The 18,366-nt window shown below is 30.7% G+C and overlaps 1 protein-coding gene and 1 pseudogene across 2 annotated transcripts; one reads left to right on the top strand and one right to left on the bottom strand.

Moving 5' to 3' along the window:
* Positions 1-1,103: 1,103 nt before the first annotated feature.
* On the bottom strand, positions 1,104-1,192 carry BDCG_17159 (annotated as a pseudogene). The gene has a single exon. The product of its transcript is annotated as a tRNA-OTHER (tRNA).
* A 7,409-nt stretch (positions 1,193-8,601) lies between these two features.
* BDCG_17158 (uncharacterized protein) lies at positions 8,602-8,933 on the top strand (the record flags this gene model as incomplete). Its single annotated transcript, XM_045426307.1, has 1 exon — positions 8,602-8,933. A coding segment is annotated over one exon (332 nt), but the record flags the coding sequence as incomplete, so codon positions are not given.
* Between the last annotated feature and the right edge of the window lie 9,433 nt (positions 8,934-18,366).

The following is an 18,366-nucleotide window of genomic DNA, read 5'->3' as shown; positions in this document are numbered from 1 at the left end:
TGGTAATGCTTAAATGAGATTTAAAGTCATTTAAAGCAATAAAAATAATTTAAATTGAGAAGTGAAAATCATGATCTCATTTGAAAAATGTGATAAGAGTAGACAGTAAGTCTCACTGAAACAGTATGAAACTACTATCTAATATTAGAACCGTGTAATGGAATCTGTTGAATTGATAATGAGACTATCAAAAATTCTGGTCCTAGTCTCAGACACGGTCACACGGTCAGTCTAACTAAGATGAACTATGAAATAATTATTAACAAATTGCATTGCAGATTACTGAAGAGTCATCTCTCTGCTACAATCACTACAACTTCATTCAGAAACATTTATCATAGACTGATTATAACTCTGAAGAAATTTTCTGACATCTGAAGTCATCAGAATACAGATAATAAAAGAAAAATAATTAGAAAATTACTACTGAGCTGATAAGTTACTCTATCAGATAATGATTTTTGATAATACTAACTTTCTAATTTGAAGAAAATCATGTGAAAATAATCATATATCAGTACTCTGATTTCACAACTCTCATCTGATAACTTCTGTGAATAATTACTTTGTATATGTATATCTCTGAATCTTTCTCTTTGATTAATTGAAAACCTCAAATTCTGAACACTTCTTTAAATGCTTAATTCAAATCTTCATATTTCACATTGATTCAGTCTTCAGTTCAACCTTGAGATATACTACAAAGTTAATATACAACATCTAGAATCAGAGTTGAAGAATTATTAAAGAGTGTCTCTTACAGTGAATGCATGAACTAGTATAAATAATCTTACATTTATAAGAGTTATATGTTATTACATTATTATTATTATTATTATTCTTTCATTATACTCATATGCAAGCGGAGCTTATGATGAGTCCTTGCGTGATATTAAATACAGATCAAGTGTTGATTATACAGGAGGAAATACAGGTGTTGAGACCACGCCAAGATAACAAGAACATAGGAAATACAAAGGAGTGACAATTAGATACATGCGATAATAACTTCTCAGCCCAGGAACATAGAGCGATTCATTGAAGCGATTTGTACACCTCTGTATTTATTAGAAACCTGAGGTGCTTGAGTTCCGGATTTAATGTATCCCCTGCGGGTTTCGAACCCACGCGCCTTGGTTTCCCACGCCAAGGCGCTACCAGGTGGCCGCATTAACCATTCGGCCACCGGGGCATATGTTATTACATTGATGAGAACTGAACTTATTAAGAGACATGAATTGAATTTAAATCATTAATCAGAAGTCATACTGAGAATTATATAACAGAGATATTAATAACTGTGATTAAAAATGACTATTGAGATATTAGTCTCAGTCTTCTTACAATTATAACTGATAATACTGTAAATAACTACACTATAATAAAGAGCTTGAAGCAAAAATTGACTTTGCATTTCTGAAATGATAAATAAGGTCATATTCTCTGCATTGCTCATGTGATTCAACTTGTAGTATAAATATCAATAAAGAATCTTAATATTAACATGAAGAATAATGAGATGACTGATTCTTGAGATGAAAATGAGATGAAAGTGATTACTCAAGTAACTTTTACATTCACTTTGTAAAAGATAATATTTTTTGATAACACTTTTTAATATTGCTTTTTGATAATGCTTTTTGATAATACTACTGTTAATTTTGAATAGATTGACTAATAATTTAAATATCACAGATTTGAAACATTACTAATATAATTTATATCTTCTCTAAACAATAATAATGATTTTATAATATTCAATAAATAAATAAATCAGTCATGTAACTGAATATGATATAGAATGTTAGAATATGATGAAGTTCAATATATAAGATAACTGTTTAGACTCTTTGATTGTGTCAGATAATTGATTATTGAGTACAACACTCTGATTGAGAAAAGATTCAGATATTGAAACTTTCTGATATAAAGTGAACTCAGTTGAAATATGTGATTGATTTACTGTTTCAGTTTTATAAGATAATAAAGACAGTCTCAATCACTTATATATCAATACTGTAGTCAGTCTGATGAGTGTATAACAGTTTATTTACTCATCTTAAGAAGCAGTTGAATCACTCAAAAAGAAATTCAGTCTGAAATGATACTATAGCACAGGCTATTATTGCTATAAGAAATAAACTAGTATATTATTACAGCAAAACTGAACAATCTTTTACAGAGTACTATACTATAGCAGCTCTACTAGATTTCTTCTGTTAAGTTAATATCTACACTTCTCAAGATTGAATAGAGAAGAAATGAGACTTATATATCAAATTAGTCTGAGACTACTACAATGTCAACTATCAGAGATTTAAATGAGCAGATATTTGAGATGTGAAGACAGTGAAATACAATTTTCTAGTAAGTAATAATCTTTGATAACACTTCATATCTCATAGAACTATAATACTAACTTTGAAACAGAACTTGTATACATTGATTGCAACTGAAAATCAGGCAAAACTACATACTTATAAAACTGAATTTAACTGCTATCTTTAAAATGATCTGATGAATTTACATGCTAAATCAATTCTAGAGTTATAAAAAATTGTTGAGAGTACATATTCAACTGTTACACTGATGATATGTGATATTCTAGCAATTTCATTGACAGAGGTGAGAATGAAGTGAAAGTTCAACTCAAGTTGAGATATTTATTACTATCACTGAGAACAATTATAAGAAGAAATAATCAAGAAACTCATGATTGTAAAATATAAAATTATCAGACAGTTTAATATCTCTGATCACAGTATATCAGAGAAGTGTAGTTTTCATGAGAAAGTAAAGAATAAACTTGTATAAGAATATATTTAGTTGTTTCATGAGTGTTATCAATAATTGTTATCAAATTCTGATTATAAAAGTAATCACTGAATGAACTGAATGAGACTGATTTTAATCTTCAGTTTCAGTCTCATTCTGATTTTAAAAGAATGATTATCTTTCACAGTTTATTCTGAGAAATTACTCTTATTTCACTGTTCTTGAATTAAATCTAGTCATTTTTCATGTTATTTCTCTCAGAAATGATTCCTTTTTAGATTTTTTTAAGGCTTGATTCTGGTGAGACTCACGCCAAGAAATGTATGAGATCAGATTAAATGAGATCAAATGTGAAATTCATAATTCTATCAGTCAGTCTAAGCATTTCAGAGAGAGCTGTGTAGTATGAGAAAGCTGTAACTCTCAGTCACATGTGCAGAGAATGAATTACTATAGTAAGTGTATATATATTATATGAAAGTAATACTTTTTAATAATACTTAGTCTCTGATATTATGAAAATAGAGTCTCTCTGTGAGATCTGTTTTTATTAGAAGTTAGAAAATTTTATATTCTTTAAAATTATCTTCATACATCTTGTCTGTGAAATCAATGAGAGAAATCATTAATTTCAGTATTCTATTCTTAATATTATTTAAGTGATAGCAGAGTTCACTCTGATCACACTTTTTAAGTATATATTTTCTAATTATTCACATTTATACAGATATATACTGATTATTTATTAGATAATATTAAGATAATAACTTATCACAGTTATATTACTCTCACTATAAGAGATATACAATTGATAATAAATATTGTAAAGACTCTGAGAAGTGAGTATTTTAAGAGTACTGTAACTCTATGATCTTGATTTTTTTATTTTTATTTTTTATTTTTTTCTTTTTCTTTTATTTTTTTTTTCTTTCTCTTTTTTTTTTATTGTGATTTTTTCTTGTTTTTGTTTTATTTTGTATTTTATATTTGTTTTATAATTAAAATTATATGAATTATAATCTGTGTTCAGAAAAGTAATAATATTTGATAACACTCTCTGTTGAATTTTCAACAAATGAGCACTATGTTATGATATTATATAAGTGAGAAATGATTTTATAGTTTTATTTAATATCATTCTCAATAATAAGATTAGAATGAAAATGTAAGTAAGAATTCAAATATATTCTTTATCTGAGACTAGATTTTTATTTGAAAAGTGAATCTGAAATCTTTAATATTTGAAATAACATGATTTGAAATCAATGTAATGAATATAAATCATGATCAGAAGTAATGCTTTTAGACAATATAATAACTGTAAAGTTTGATTCTGGTCTCAGACACGGTCACACGGTCAGTCTAAACAGTACAGCAGAGTAAGCTTGTATAAAAGATATTATAAATCTCTAATAATATATTAAGATAGTAGTTATAGTATAGAGTGAAGCTCATTACATCTATTATTCTAACAAGTGTTAAAGATAATATTTCAAAGAGAAAATCTTCTGAGTATTCAAAACCTTAGTGAAATGAGAATATCTCATCTAAAAGAAAAGAATTAGCTACTACTAGAAGAGATTAGAAGAATGATGTAATATCTGATAAAGAGTTCAAAGCTGTCAGAAATGAATATTTTTCAGATATTAAAAGAGTTAAAACAGACTGCTGAAATAAATTTCTTGAAGAAGCACAAGGAAAGAAAGTTTTTAAAGCTTTTAACTATACTAAAATAAGAAGTGTAGCAAAACTTTCAGCCTTAGAATATGAGTTTCAGAATGAATCATATACAGCAAACTCTTTTGAGAAAAAATGTTAAGCTTTTATGAGAATTCTCTTTCAGAACTCATCAGATTCAGTTTCAGATTTAGAGAAAGAGAATATATCACTTCTCAACTACATTAATGAAAATGACTGAAAATGGCTTGATCTTACACAAGATGAATTAGAGTCAGCTATCTTCTCAAGTTCTGTTAAAACTGCTGCAGAGCCTGATTCAATTAATCACTTGATTATTCAAAATACATATTTCTACTTAAAGAATGAATATTTTGAGCTCTTTTTCAATCTCTTGAAAAATGAATATCATTCTGAATGCTGGAGAGAAGTCACTGAAGTGATTCTTGCAAAATCTAATAGAAAAACTTCAATTCTCAAGTCATATAGAGTAATATCTCTATTAAACTGTCTAGAAAAGGTTTTGAAAAAGATAATAGCTACTTAACTATCTTTTATAAGCTCTATTAAAAATATCTTAATACACACAAGTCTCTGTGTATAAAATCATTGCAGAGCTAAGCTCAAAACAGAAGACTCTGCAAGATTAATTTTATAGCTTATTAATAAAAGAGATAGAAATGTAACTGCAGTGAAAGCATGTCTCTAAAGATGAAATAAGATTGACTTGAGAATGAGTTGAATAATGATATAGATAATTAATGAAAGACTGAAGAGAGATATACAGAACTGAGAAATGAATTAATTATCAAAGATAATAACTGCAGCTGTTTTCTTAATTAAGTTAAAAATGAAGTTGATAAGAAATATTCTCTATAATATCTGATAATACAGTAAGCTCTTTGAATTATAGTTTTCTTTTTACAGACTACTATTAATGAAGATATATCAGAACTATAAATCTCATAGTAATAAAACTTAATCTCAGATAATATATCTGTTTTAATAGACTGTTCACAGACTGTAAGAAATTTCACTTCTTACAGATTCTTTATCTCTATTTTCTATCTCTTATATAATCAATAGAGTTAACAGCTCTTGACTATATATAACTATATAGACTGAAGTTTATGAATACTATTTATAACTCAGCTTAAATACTGTAAGAGGCCTACGCTGAATAGATCAGTATTATATTAATAGATCTTATTTAACAAAGATAAAAACATTAAAGAAGAAAAGAAAGAGAAAGTGCGAGAATCAGTAATTGAGATGAATATTTATACACATATGTGATGATGTACGCAGTAGAGCTTCAGAATGGAAGAATATACGCGCGTTCATAGCAGTCAAGAATCAGTGATTGAGAATGACTGAGAATCAGAGCATACATTACATGCATTCATAGTATGAAACAGAAGAATCTATAAAGTGTAATAAAATAGTCTATATAATTGATCAGGCACAGCTCATCATATTAACTCTCTTCTTTCAGAAGCAGTTCTCATTGATCAAGAGTTACTGTTTTGAATAACACAGAACTCAGAGTTCAGATCAGTTGATTATAACTGACTCATTTTATAAGATATTATCAGCTGCAGCTGCAGAGTCTCTCATTGAGAATATTCTCAATCTCTCACTCAAGCTCATTATCTTCTTCTATGATGTTTGATGACTGTCACTCAGAAGTTAGCTGAGAGAAGAATGAATCAGTGACAGTGTGATGAAGCAAGCTTGTATGAAATACATTATAAATCTCTGATAATGTGTTAAGACAGTAGTTATAACTATCTAGAACTTCTGTCACTTTATATCTGATATAGCAGTAATCTAGTGTATGAGATGAACATGTAATTTATATATTCTTAAGATTCAATTATATCAGATCTTCTATCTTATATTGTTCAGCAGAGTCTTAGTAAATATTGATTTAATTCTCTTAATCTTGTTTCATAGTTACTATAAAGATCTCTGCTTAATTACAGGCATCTCAGAGCTTTATTACTATATTATCAGCAATCTGAATTGAACTGCAGAAGTTTGATATGAACTGTGTGATCTCTAGAAGATTCAACACTTTTATATAATAACTGTGTATAAGAAAGAATAGACTTATATCTGTTAAAATAGTATCTCAATCATTGATAGTAATCTCTGTGTGTAGAAGAAGATTATATTAATCATCTTATAAGTAATTACAGAACTTATAAAGATAATTCTTTACAGTCTGAATTGTCTGTTCTGATATATCATCAGTCTTAGAGTGATAGACAGTTAACAGATAATATATAATCTTGAGAACTTGACAGATTCTTATTCAGAGAGTGCTCACAAATTAACAGCTCTGATTTAATACTATGAATCTCAGTAATTTATGTATCTGATAGAATAAGCTCTGTAGAAAAGCTTCAGCAACTTGTTCAGTATTCATTCTATTACAAGATTTCAATATTATATCTTTGCTCAATTGATTTATAATGATCAGAATGTTTCTATAACTCTTACTCTCAGATAGATTAATAGTGAAGTCAATTACTATATCTTATCAGATTCTATCAGAGATATTAAGTGATTTCAATAGATCTTTTCTACAGTTCTTTCATAAGATAACAGAAGAACAGTGATTACAGTTTCAGACAAAGTGTCTGATACTGTTTAATATCTCAGATCAGTAGAACTCTCAGAAGATCATTTTATACAGTTATTCACAGTCTGAATAATCAGTTATACACAAATCATTCATCTCTTGCATTATTCAAGTGTATAAGAGTTCAAAGTGAGGAACTCAGTGTTATTCACAGAATTATAGAGTGTTATTATCATTGATTAAACATTCTGAGATATCAGTTCTTATATGTAGTTCTGAGAAGAATCAGAGTACTTCTTGTGTAACGTGGCGGAACCGAAGCGGTGGCTAGTTGACGGCGTCACATAGAGATAGTTGTTTTGAAAAGCTGTATAAGTGAGCTTGACTATCTTGCTTGAATAGTGAGCTTGTAGGCTACAGAGTTATTGCGAGAATATCACAGATATGATACTTAGTATACTAAGAAGATTGTATGAGGCACACAGTAACTCTTATATATATTTCAGTAGAAGTAAAAGATGAATCACTGACTTCTTTGATAAGAAGCCAGTATCTAGCTATTCTATATAGACAATGAGTGAATACCTCTCTTTCATTTCATGAGTGAGAATAGCCAGAGTGATACCTCAGCAGCATCTCATTACTAAGAAAGAGTAATCTGCTGATCTCATATAAAAGTGAGATTCTTATATTCATCAATCAGATCTTTCTATGATACATCTGAATGATGTCATAGAGTGATTGAAAACTGGTTCAGATGAGATGAAATCATTCACATGAAAGTGATGAGCTGTGTGAAACTGCAACAGAGTCTTGACATGATCAGAAGCATGATAATACTCTTCTCTTTAAGAGTATAGTCTCTATACTCTCAAGATTACTGAATTAGAAATTATCTTTATTGTATAGTAATGATTATCAACTGATTGACAGTATATGTGCTGTGTGTGATATAAAGAAATAGATGAGTTTTTCTGCTGACTGTATAGATCTTTCTTTTTTCATCTTCATTCAAATCAAATATATGATAAGTGAGTTTCTTATATATTGATTTGAAAGATAAAAAATGTAATTAACAAGTGACTTACAGATCTTTCAATATATTCTATTCTATATATGAAATTCTCTGCAAAAGTGATGTGTTTTAGAGACAAAGCTAACAGTAGTGACAGGATTTTTTTCAAAAAGATTCTTCTTCTTCATAACACTTTTTTCTTCTCCTCCTTCTCATCTGCAATAGTGAGTGCATAGGAGTATCATTCTTGAAGAACAGTAGAGGACTTATTCTGATGTTTTCTAGTGAGTAAACATCTTTGTGGTGCGGCGGTGACCTCTGTGACTGCTAAGAAAGCCAGGTTGAAGGTGAAGGCAGCGGTGTCAATGAGCTGCAGGAGCATCACTCTCATTATCACATCTTCTCCTTTTTCTGCTTCTTTTGCAGCTGTGGTGATAGTCACTGTGTCTTGCAGTGAGATGTCATCTCTTCTGCTGATCAGTTCATCTGTGTTCAGTCTGTTCTTCATCTTCTCTGTCATCATTGTAACACTGCTCCTCTCTCCCAGTCAATACAGTGATATATGACCTCATGTGGTCATTTGAAGAGGAACCTGGGGAGAGCTTGATTTCAGAGATAGTGACTCTGAGAAGCTCAATCTGTAGTTACTCTTTCACAGCACATCTGAGCCCTGCTCAGAATGCTGCTGAGTTGAGTCTGCAGAGTTCTGCAGTTTCTTTGTCTTCTCTCTATAAGAAGGCTTCAGTGCAGCCTCTGATCAGCATCACTACTTGTCTGCACTATGCTAAGCAGCTGAAGAAGAGAGAGATTCTATGCATTCACTTCTTCTCTCACTTCTGTTATTTTCATTATACTCATAATAATAACTTCTATCTCTCTGTAAGTATTATCTACTCTACAAGAAGACATTATATCAGCTCTGATAAGAAGTTCAGATGCTTAAGCAGTACAGAGTAAGAGTCTCAGAACTTTAAGTATTGATGAATTCTATCAAGACTGAGAAGATCTCTCTTACTTATCTGTAAAAGAAGATGAAAGTATGAGTCTTCAAGATAAAAAAACATCTCAGAATGACTGATCTTAAGAAGAGATTAGTCAGTGCTACTATTAAAAGTATCACAGAGATTAATCACTGATTGAAGAGAATCTCACTTCAGTTGAAGCAGATAACTGAGATATTTTATAAGTTAATAAGTTGATACTTTCAGTATCTCTCATACTCTTCTGCAGTATGCTTTTCTGTAGCACTGCAGCACTAACTTCTCAGCAGACAAAGATACTGATACTGAAGACTTCAACAGTGAAGAATGAGTTTAGTGAGAATGTGATTATTGATAAGTAGACTCTGAGATTTCTTCTTTTTACTTTTTCAGCAGGCTGTGATCTCATTAGATTAGCAGCAGCCTGCAGATCAATTAATATTAATCTTTTTTATTAATTTTAAATATTTCTTTTCTCTAACTGCTTTGAAATTTTTACACTTGTGTAGTCTCATTAAACTTCTAAAAAACTCTTTGAGAGAAAATAGAAGAAGAGTGTTACAGAGTCTATAAGACATCAGCTCATCATTACAAGATTATCTCTAAAAAAATTCTTTAAGAAAAATAAGAAGTCTTAAGCAGTATTTCTTACTCAATGTTTCTGATGTGTAATAGAGCAGTCTCTACTAGCTGTCTTATAAATTGCAATCTCTTTCTCAGCATTTTTCAAATGCTTAAGTGATTTTCATGAATTCTCTGACAATGAATAATCTTCTTATTTAATAAGATATTGAAGCTTACTGTAATATGTTTACTTATTCAATATTTTCTTCACAAGATATTCAGTATCACTCTTGATCTCAATACTATTCAGTCAAGACAGCTTCATCTCAGAGTGTTGCTTATAGAGCTTTAAATAGAAAATGTGAAAAACAGAATAAATTAATTTCAATTCTGTGAGTAATTTTAACTCATATATCTGCTTACTTATTACTCTTATTATCAGAAAAGATTCTAGTCACTGCTCACTGAGCTTCTTACACAGTCTTATTATCTTGATATTCTTTACTGAAAGTAGCACTTAATTCTCTATTGAGAACTTCATCAGAAGATGTTTTTAATTATAGTATTTCATCTACTGCTTCTGAGCACAGTGAATGCTTTTCACTGCCTTCTTATGAATTTTGTTTAAAAGTTTCAATCTCACTTTTACTTCTGATACTGAGAAATACTCTGTTCTCTGTATCTGTTCAATATTCTGACTATCTATTCTCTTCTTTGAAATGTTGTCTGCGATGTCACTGAATAATGAAGAATTATATTTATAATAAGTATAGAAAGAAGATATCTTTAAGATTACATTCTTTGCATTGTTATATATAAATTCAGTAATCAGAAGATGTTTGAGTCAATCATTCTGATAATATGAATAGAACACTCAAAGATGCTGTTCTAGTGTCTGATTCTAGTGTTCAGTCTGGTTATCAATCTGCAGATGAAATGCAGTACTGAGAAGATATCTTATTATAAGATGATAGCAAAAAGCTGATCAGTACTTGCTGATAAAGAGGAATTCTTGATCTGTTATCAATGATTTCAGAGCACTGTGATCATGAATAATGATATTTAAAAACAGGTCAGTCAATTCAGAGGCTTTAATCTTTTTATAAGTAGAAATATATCTGATTATCTTTGTAAAGCAGTCAATAATGATTAAAATTAAGTCATATTCTTTGACTCTTGTTGACTTCAGTAGATTAACTATGAAATTCATTGATAGATTCTGTCATGAGCTCTTTGAAACAGGCAGTGATACTAACTTGCTGTATTGCTTATACTACAGGATCTTTATTCTTTAACAGATATTATAAGTCTCAACATACTCTTTGACATCTGCTCAGAGCTTGTTTCAAGTGTATTTATATTTTAGAAGCTTCTCAGTCTTCTCTAACCTGAAGTGCTCTGTATGAGAATTATTATGATGAATTCTCAATAACTTCTGACACACTGCTCTGCTATGAGAGATGAAGACTGAATCATTCAGTAGTAGAAGTTCACATTCTTCTAGTTATCAGTGACTTGATTTCTTAGCAGCACTGTCTCACTCAGAGTCTGTCTTTTTCAAGTTCAAACTGAACTCTTTCTTCTTCAACTTCTGAATTTAAGCTGCAGTAGAGATGTTCTTCTTCTATAACTTATCAATGAATTTCAAAAGTAGTCAGATTGAAAGATTGTAGACTGTTTCATTCTTTATCAATTCAATAATTGTAAGATGTGATATGAGAAGCTCATGATCTTCAGTGTCAGTTCTTTACAGAGATCTGAGTTCTCTTTCATCTTCTATACTGAGTCATGCAGCTGCCTCTTCAGTGCTGTTTTCAAGCTTTAGAGAACTCTAATTCTCTGCAGTCAGCTTCTTCTGCAGTAATGACAGAGATTCTTTTGTAGAATTCTTCTTCATATCAATGATATTATAATTGAGCTGTTTAGACAGTATGTCAGCAGGGTTAAGCTGACCTGAATGATATCAGATATAGAAATCATACTCTGAAAGCAGCTTCACTTATCTGGCTTGATATTCTGTCAAGCTCTTTGTTGTCAAGAAGTAATGCAGATTTGCATGATTAGTGAGAACTTGCACTGAGTACTTACTACTCTGAAGATAATGTTGCTAGATCTTAAAGAATTTGATAATTACTAACATCTTCTGATCATGAGTATCATACCTTCTCTATGTAAGTGATAACTTCTTGAAGAAGAAGGTCACTGATCTTTATTCACAGTGTCTTATAGACTCTGTGAAAAAGTCTTCTCTCACAGACAATTCATTGTCTGTTTTCTCAGAAGTGATTATTCTCTGATTCTTTCAATGTTGAAAGACCTCTGATATCAACTGTGAAAAGATTTCACAGATTTCATTCTTGAATGCATCAGTCTCACACTGACTGAGTAAGTTGAGATTAAAGTGATTCAGCATTGTGACATCTGTGAAAGCTTGTTTCAATTCTACAAATGCCTGTGTGATATCTTGAATGAGGATAAATGATTTCATTTTTCTGTCTTTCACACTTTTCTTCAACAAATCTGTAAGAGGAGCAGTAATCTGTGAATATGCATAGATGAATTGTCTGTAGAAATTTACAAATTCTAGAAATACCTGCATCTCACGATATGTCCGCGGTGCTGGCCAGTTCTCAATGACAGAGACCTGGCTTCTGTTCATTGAAATGCTATTCACTTTAATAATATAATCTAAGAAATCAATCTTCTGCATGTAGAATGAGCATTTTTCAGTGTTTGTATAGAGTTGATGCTGTCTCAAGTGACTCAACACTTCTTGAACATGGGTATTGTGTTCTTTCTCTGTTTTTGAGAAGATTAGAATGTTGTTCAAGTATACTATACAGAAGATGTTGACAAGGCTCTGCAGTGTCTCATTTATATAGATCTGAAAGATGACTGAAGTGTTACAGAGATCAAAAGATAAAACAAGATATTCAAAATTGCTGTACTTGATATGAAAGACTGTTTTTCAAATGTTGTCTTTGTTAACTCTGATTCTATGATAGATATTCTATATATCAATCTTTGAGAACATCTTTGCTTCAGATAATTGATCAATCATCTCATTAATCAATGATAGTGAATAGTGATTCTTAACTGTCATCTTATTGAGGCCTCTGTAGTCTATACATAGACATAGTCTATCATTCTTCTTGAGTATAAAGAGTATAGACATCTCTGTCAGACTCTTTGATGAATGTATTCAGTTCTTTGATTACACTTCTTCAAGATATTTGTGCAGAACATTCAACTTCTTTACAGACAAGTTGTAAAGAGATCTGTACAGTGTCATTACACTGTCTTCAAGGCAAATCTTATATTGTATCTTGATATCAGGAAACTTCACTGCTTTTCTTTTCAAAAAGATATTCTTAAAATCTATAAAGAGATGTTGTATACATTCATCTTTAATAATAAATACTGCTGCTAATCTTGCAGTGAGGATGATAACTTCTTTATCTATCTTCAAGTCTCAATCACCTGCTACATAGTATATTGACTCAATTCTTTTCTCAAGATTCTTCTGATGAAACTCTTCAGATTTCTCTATTACTATCTCTTCATCAGTGAGATGATACTGTCATACCTGAGTGACTCAGTCAATGAGAGGATTGTTTTCTCTCAATTACAGAAGATCTAGAATGACATTCTCATCTATGATATTAACTGTGTGAAGAAGCAGACTGCTCTTCTTGAAGATTTCTTCAGAGTCTGTGACTACACACTTTGCTTGAATTATGTCAAAACAGTGACATTTTGTTTCATCAGTAAATTTCACATGATCTGACAGATCTATCTTCTTTCAATTCTTCATCAAAGAAAAGAAATAGAATATGAAGTTAGTATCTATCTCAGAGTCAAGTAGACATCTCACTGATATCTTCTCATTCAGAGTATACATTGTAATCATAATATGAACTCAGAGATATAAGAATTGTTAATTCTTCTCTTTCTTTTCTTTATCTTCTGCAGATACATTTGTCAGAAGAGAAGTTAACTTTAAGAAGATATCTTCTCAGTTTCTTCTCTTCTTCAGCTTCTTATAATCACTGATATAGTGATTACCTGCTCTGCAGTTGAAACAGAGATCTTTGTCAAATCTTTTTTAATATTTCTTTACAGTGAGTGAAGAATCAGAATACTTGAAATTCTTCTTTACTTTCTCTGCACTGAAGCTGTCACAGTGCTGTTTAGATTCTGTTATTAATTACTTAGAAGAAGTCTTATTAACCTTGTTCTCAGAGAATTGATTATTCAAATAGATTCAGAAAGTCAGGTTGACAAGCTCAGTGTAATTAATTGATAAACTCTGATATTATAATATTATTATTCACACCTTGTGAGTCAGCTTTGTAAGATAAAGCTGTGTTTTTAATTGATTCAAATCATCAGTTAATTTCTCTCAATATTCTTCAAATCTTGTATTGAAATCAGAAGAATTCTCATTATCTTGTTAATGTAATGAGTTGAATTACTGTGCTGCTGTGAAGCTGTAATTACAGTAATCTTTGATTTGATTCAGTAGAAAGTTCTTGAATTCTTTTCAAGTCATAGCAGTATTAATATGCTCAAGCTTTCTCTTCTTGATGACTCAAGTAGTCACAGAGATGCCTTCAAGGAGATTGACAGTGTATATTACTTATATCTTATGAGTATTATACTGGCTCAGATTAAGGTGAAATTTTCATTCAAAGATATAAGTAAAGCTGTGAAATTCAGACAAGATGTTTCTCTTATATCTCAGAGAATCTTCAATCTTAATCTCTCTATCTCCATGATAGATGTAGGTGTGTAGAGGCCGCGGCAGTGACAGAATGATTGAAGAGCTCATGTCAAAATGTGCAGCAGGTTCAGAAATCTCAGATTCCTGCTGAGATAGAGATGTACACACTCTAGGGAATGATGTAGTGTTTCTCTCAGAGAGTGAGGTCAGGTCAGTCCCAGTGCAGGTACATGAGGTCATATCAGTCTGTTAGAGCTCAACTGATTCAAATGTATAATCAGATTGAGTGATTCAAATTGTAATGTGATGAAACTGAAGCAGTGACTAGTCAGTGATGTCATGTAGAAGTAGTTGTTTTGAGAAGCTGTATAAGTGAGCTTGACTATCTTGCTTGAATAGTGAGCTCATAGACTACAGAGTTATTGTGAGGATATCACAGATATAATACTTAGTATACTAAGAAGATTGTATGAGACATGCAGTAACTCTTGTATATATTTCAGTAGAAGTAAAAGATGAATCACTGACTTCTTTGATAAGAAGCCAGCATCTAGCTATTCTATATAGACAATAAGTGGATACTTCCCTCTCATTTCACAAGTGAGAATAGCCAGAGTGATACCTCAGCAGCGCCTCATTGCTAAGAAAGAGTAATCTGCTGACCTTGTATAAAAGTGAGGTTCTCATATTCATCAATCGGATCTTTCTATGATACATCTGAATGATGTCATAGAGTGGTTGGAAACCGGTTCAGATGGGATGAAATCATCCGCATGGAAGCGATGAGCCGTGTGGAACCGCAACGGGGCCTTGGCGCGGCCGGGAGCGTGACATCTTGACATACTGCTTCAGTGAGAGTCTGAAGAAGTTTATCAGTCTGAGCAGCTGTATGTCATAGTTTATTCAGTATAGAGAAAGTGAAGATATCAATAACAGTTCTAATCAGAGAAGTATGTATAGTGCTGTGAGCTGTCTTATCTTGATTAACTAGTATCTTCAGATTCAAGAGCTGATGCTCTTAGTTTATTTAGTGAGTATCTGTTATATTCAATAATATATCTTACTCTTATTATGAGAGAGTATATATCATTGAGTTCTAACTGTCAGAATAGTAGTGTATTGTAAAATGAAAGCAGTTGAAGAACTCAGATCATTATATCTGTTATTCAGTAAGTTTATAGATAGTTGTAAAGTATTTGAGATTCTTATAATCTATGACTATCTTAAATTCAGAGACACTTCAGAGTTCAGAGTTTCATTCTTCTAAACAGTGTATAATCATGAGAAGTTTCTTATCATAGATCTCATAATTGCATTCAGTGAAACTCAGTTTCTTAGATATAAAGACACATAATTATAGAATATCTTCATCATCATATTACAATATCACTTCTTCTATTACATAGTTAGAGAAATCAGCTTTAAAAACTATCTCATAATCAGAATTAAATATTATCAGTAGAGAAGTATTAATGAACATCTTCTTTATCTGTATAAATGCAGCTTCAGTATTCACTGATCATTGAAATACTGAGTTCTTCTTAGTGAGTTCTGTAAGTAATCTTGTGATATCTGAGAAGTTTTGTATAAATCATCAATAGAAGTTAGTGAATTCAATGAAGCTTTGTATATCTTTCACAGTATATGAAGCTTTTTATTTGAGAATAGCAGAGATCTTCTCAGAGTTTATTCAAATCTTCTTATCAGCTTCTATGATGAAATCTAAGTATTTAGTACTCTTAACTTTGAAATTACACTTGTCAATATTAATTAATAGTTCTGCTTCTTATAGTCATTGTAATACTCTTTACACATGCTCTTGATACTCTTTTCTGAATTCATCAGTGAAGATGAGAATATCATCTAAATAAGCAGATACAAACTTATTAAGAATATCTCAGAGTGCTCAGTTAATATACTTCTGAAATGTTCTGAAGACATTAGTCAGTTCAAAGAGTGTAACTATTCATTTAAAGAGGTTATAACATGTTTGAAATACTGTAAGTCATTCATCTTCTTCAGTGATACAAATCTTATGAAATGCAGTATTAATATCTAGCTTTGTAAATCATTGAGCTCATCTGATTCATGCTAGAGTTTCATTGATAAGAGATAAGAGATATCAATCTTTCTTTGTCAATCTGTTCAGATCTCAGTAGTTTACACAGAATCAGAGTTCTTCATCTGACTTCTTTACAAACAGAATAGAAGCTGCAGTGAAAGAGTTGCTAATATGTATAAATCTCTTATCTAATAAATCATTGAGTGTCTTCTGAAGAAGGAGGAGTTCATCTTAAGACATATTATAAAGAGAGTCTCACAGTGACTCAGAATTCTTATCATTTTTCTTTTCTAACTTGATACTGTGATTCACTTCTGAGCCTTGTAAATAGACTGGCCGCCGAGATCATGAATTTCACGTTTGGTCTCATTTGGTCTGGTTCCATACATTTCTTGGCGTGAATCCCGCTGGGACTAATCATTAAATAAACATACAAAGTGACTATATATCAGATCTCAAAATGGAACCATGACTTGAAAAAAATGAGAAAGTGGTCCCATTTGGTCCCATTTAGTCCCATTCTTGGCATAAAGTTACTATTTTTAGACATTTTAAGGTTTTTTTTAGACTATTTTTAATTTTTTAAAAAGTAACGCTTTTTGGTAACACTCAAATGAGATTTAAAGTCATTTAAAGCAATAAAAATAATTTAAATTGAGAAGTGAAAATCATGGTCCCATTTGGAAAATGTGACAAGAGTAGACAGTAAGTCCCACTGGGACAGTATGGGACTACTATCTAATGTTAGAACCGTGTAATGGGATCTGTCGAATTGACAATGAGACTATCAAAAATTCTGGTCCTGGTCCCAGACACGGTCACACGGTCAGTCTACTTGTAAAGAAGGTATATTTATAATGTTATCTTATTGAAAGACATCTAGATAATCATGATATTGTTGAGAAAGTTTTGTATAAGAATCTGTTATTATAACACAGAATAACTTTTCTAAAGCCTTTCTGATATTGATCAGACTGACAGAATAGATTGACATATGATTCTACTGTCAGTGATCTTATCAGCAGTTTTAATGATAACTTCTTTTTCAGAGTATTTTATAAGTATTGGCAGAGATCTGTGTGAGATTCATAGTCTTGTGAATATCATCTTCATGAATTCTATCATTGTTAGAGAATATCAAGCTTCTGTTTCAAGCATTCAATAAGATGCCTTGTTCAGATAGTCAGACAAGTTTCAATATAAGATTATAATTAAGATTGTCAACTTCATATGTATAGATATCTTCATATTGATATTCTCTCATATCTATGTTTATTATTATTATTATTATTATTCTTCAATTATAGATGTATACAGTCAGAGACTATGATATCTACCTGAGAACTTTTAGTTCTCAGGGTTTTTTCTATATCTGTAAAGTTAACTATTATACATTCATCAATTTCAGATATGTAAAATCAGAAAGTTTCAGCTCAGAATACAAAAACTGTTTACAAATTACAGTGTTTTAACATCTTTTGATACTTTGAAATCATTAGACAATATCATGACAAAGGAAAAGAGAACACAGTCTTAAAGATAGACATATTAAATAGATAGATAGAAAGGAATTCAAAGAAAAAGATAAAGTAAAGAGAGACTGTAACAAAATAAATTATTAAAAGATAGTATATAGCTGTTTTAACAGACTATATCTGATTGATTTTCTTCTCTTCATATTCAGATATTTCTGAATTTAGTCATTTTCTTGTAGCTGCTTGAGTTTCTGATAGAAAGTATATTAAGTATTTAATTCCTGTCTCAGTTGAGAATAAGAATCTTATATTTAATTGATTTAAATCATACTTCTCTTTCAATCTGACTCTGAGACTATTGTATAATGCACAGTGCATTACAATATACTCAGAATTCTCATTTATATTACAGAATGAGCATTCTATTGAGTCAAATCTATCATCAAATCTTTGTATATAAGATTTGAAATAGTCATATTCTAGTTTCAGCTATATTATAGATGAGAAT

This window comes from Blastomyces dermatitidis, assembly GCF_000003525.1.
Source record: "Blastomyces dermatitidis ER-3 genomic scaffold supercont1.5, whole genome shotgun sequence".
Lineage (NCBI taxonomy): Eukaryota > Fungi > Ascomycota > Eurotiomycetes > Onygenales > Ajellomycetaceae > Blastomyces > Blastomyces dermatitidis.
This window is presented reverse-complemented; position numbering and strand designations above follow the sequence as displayed.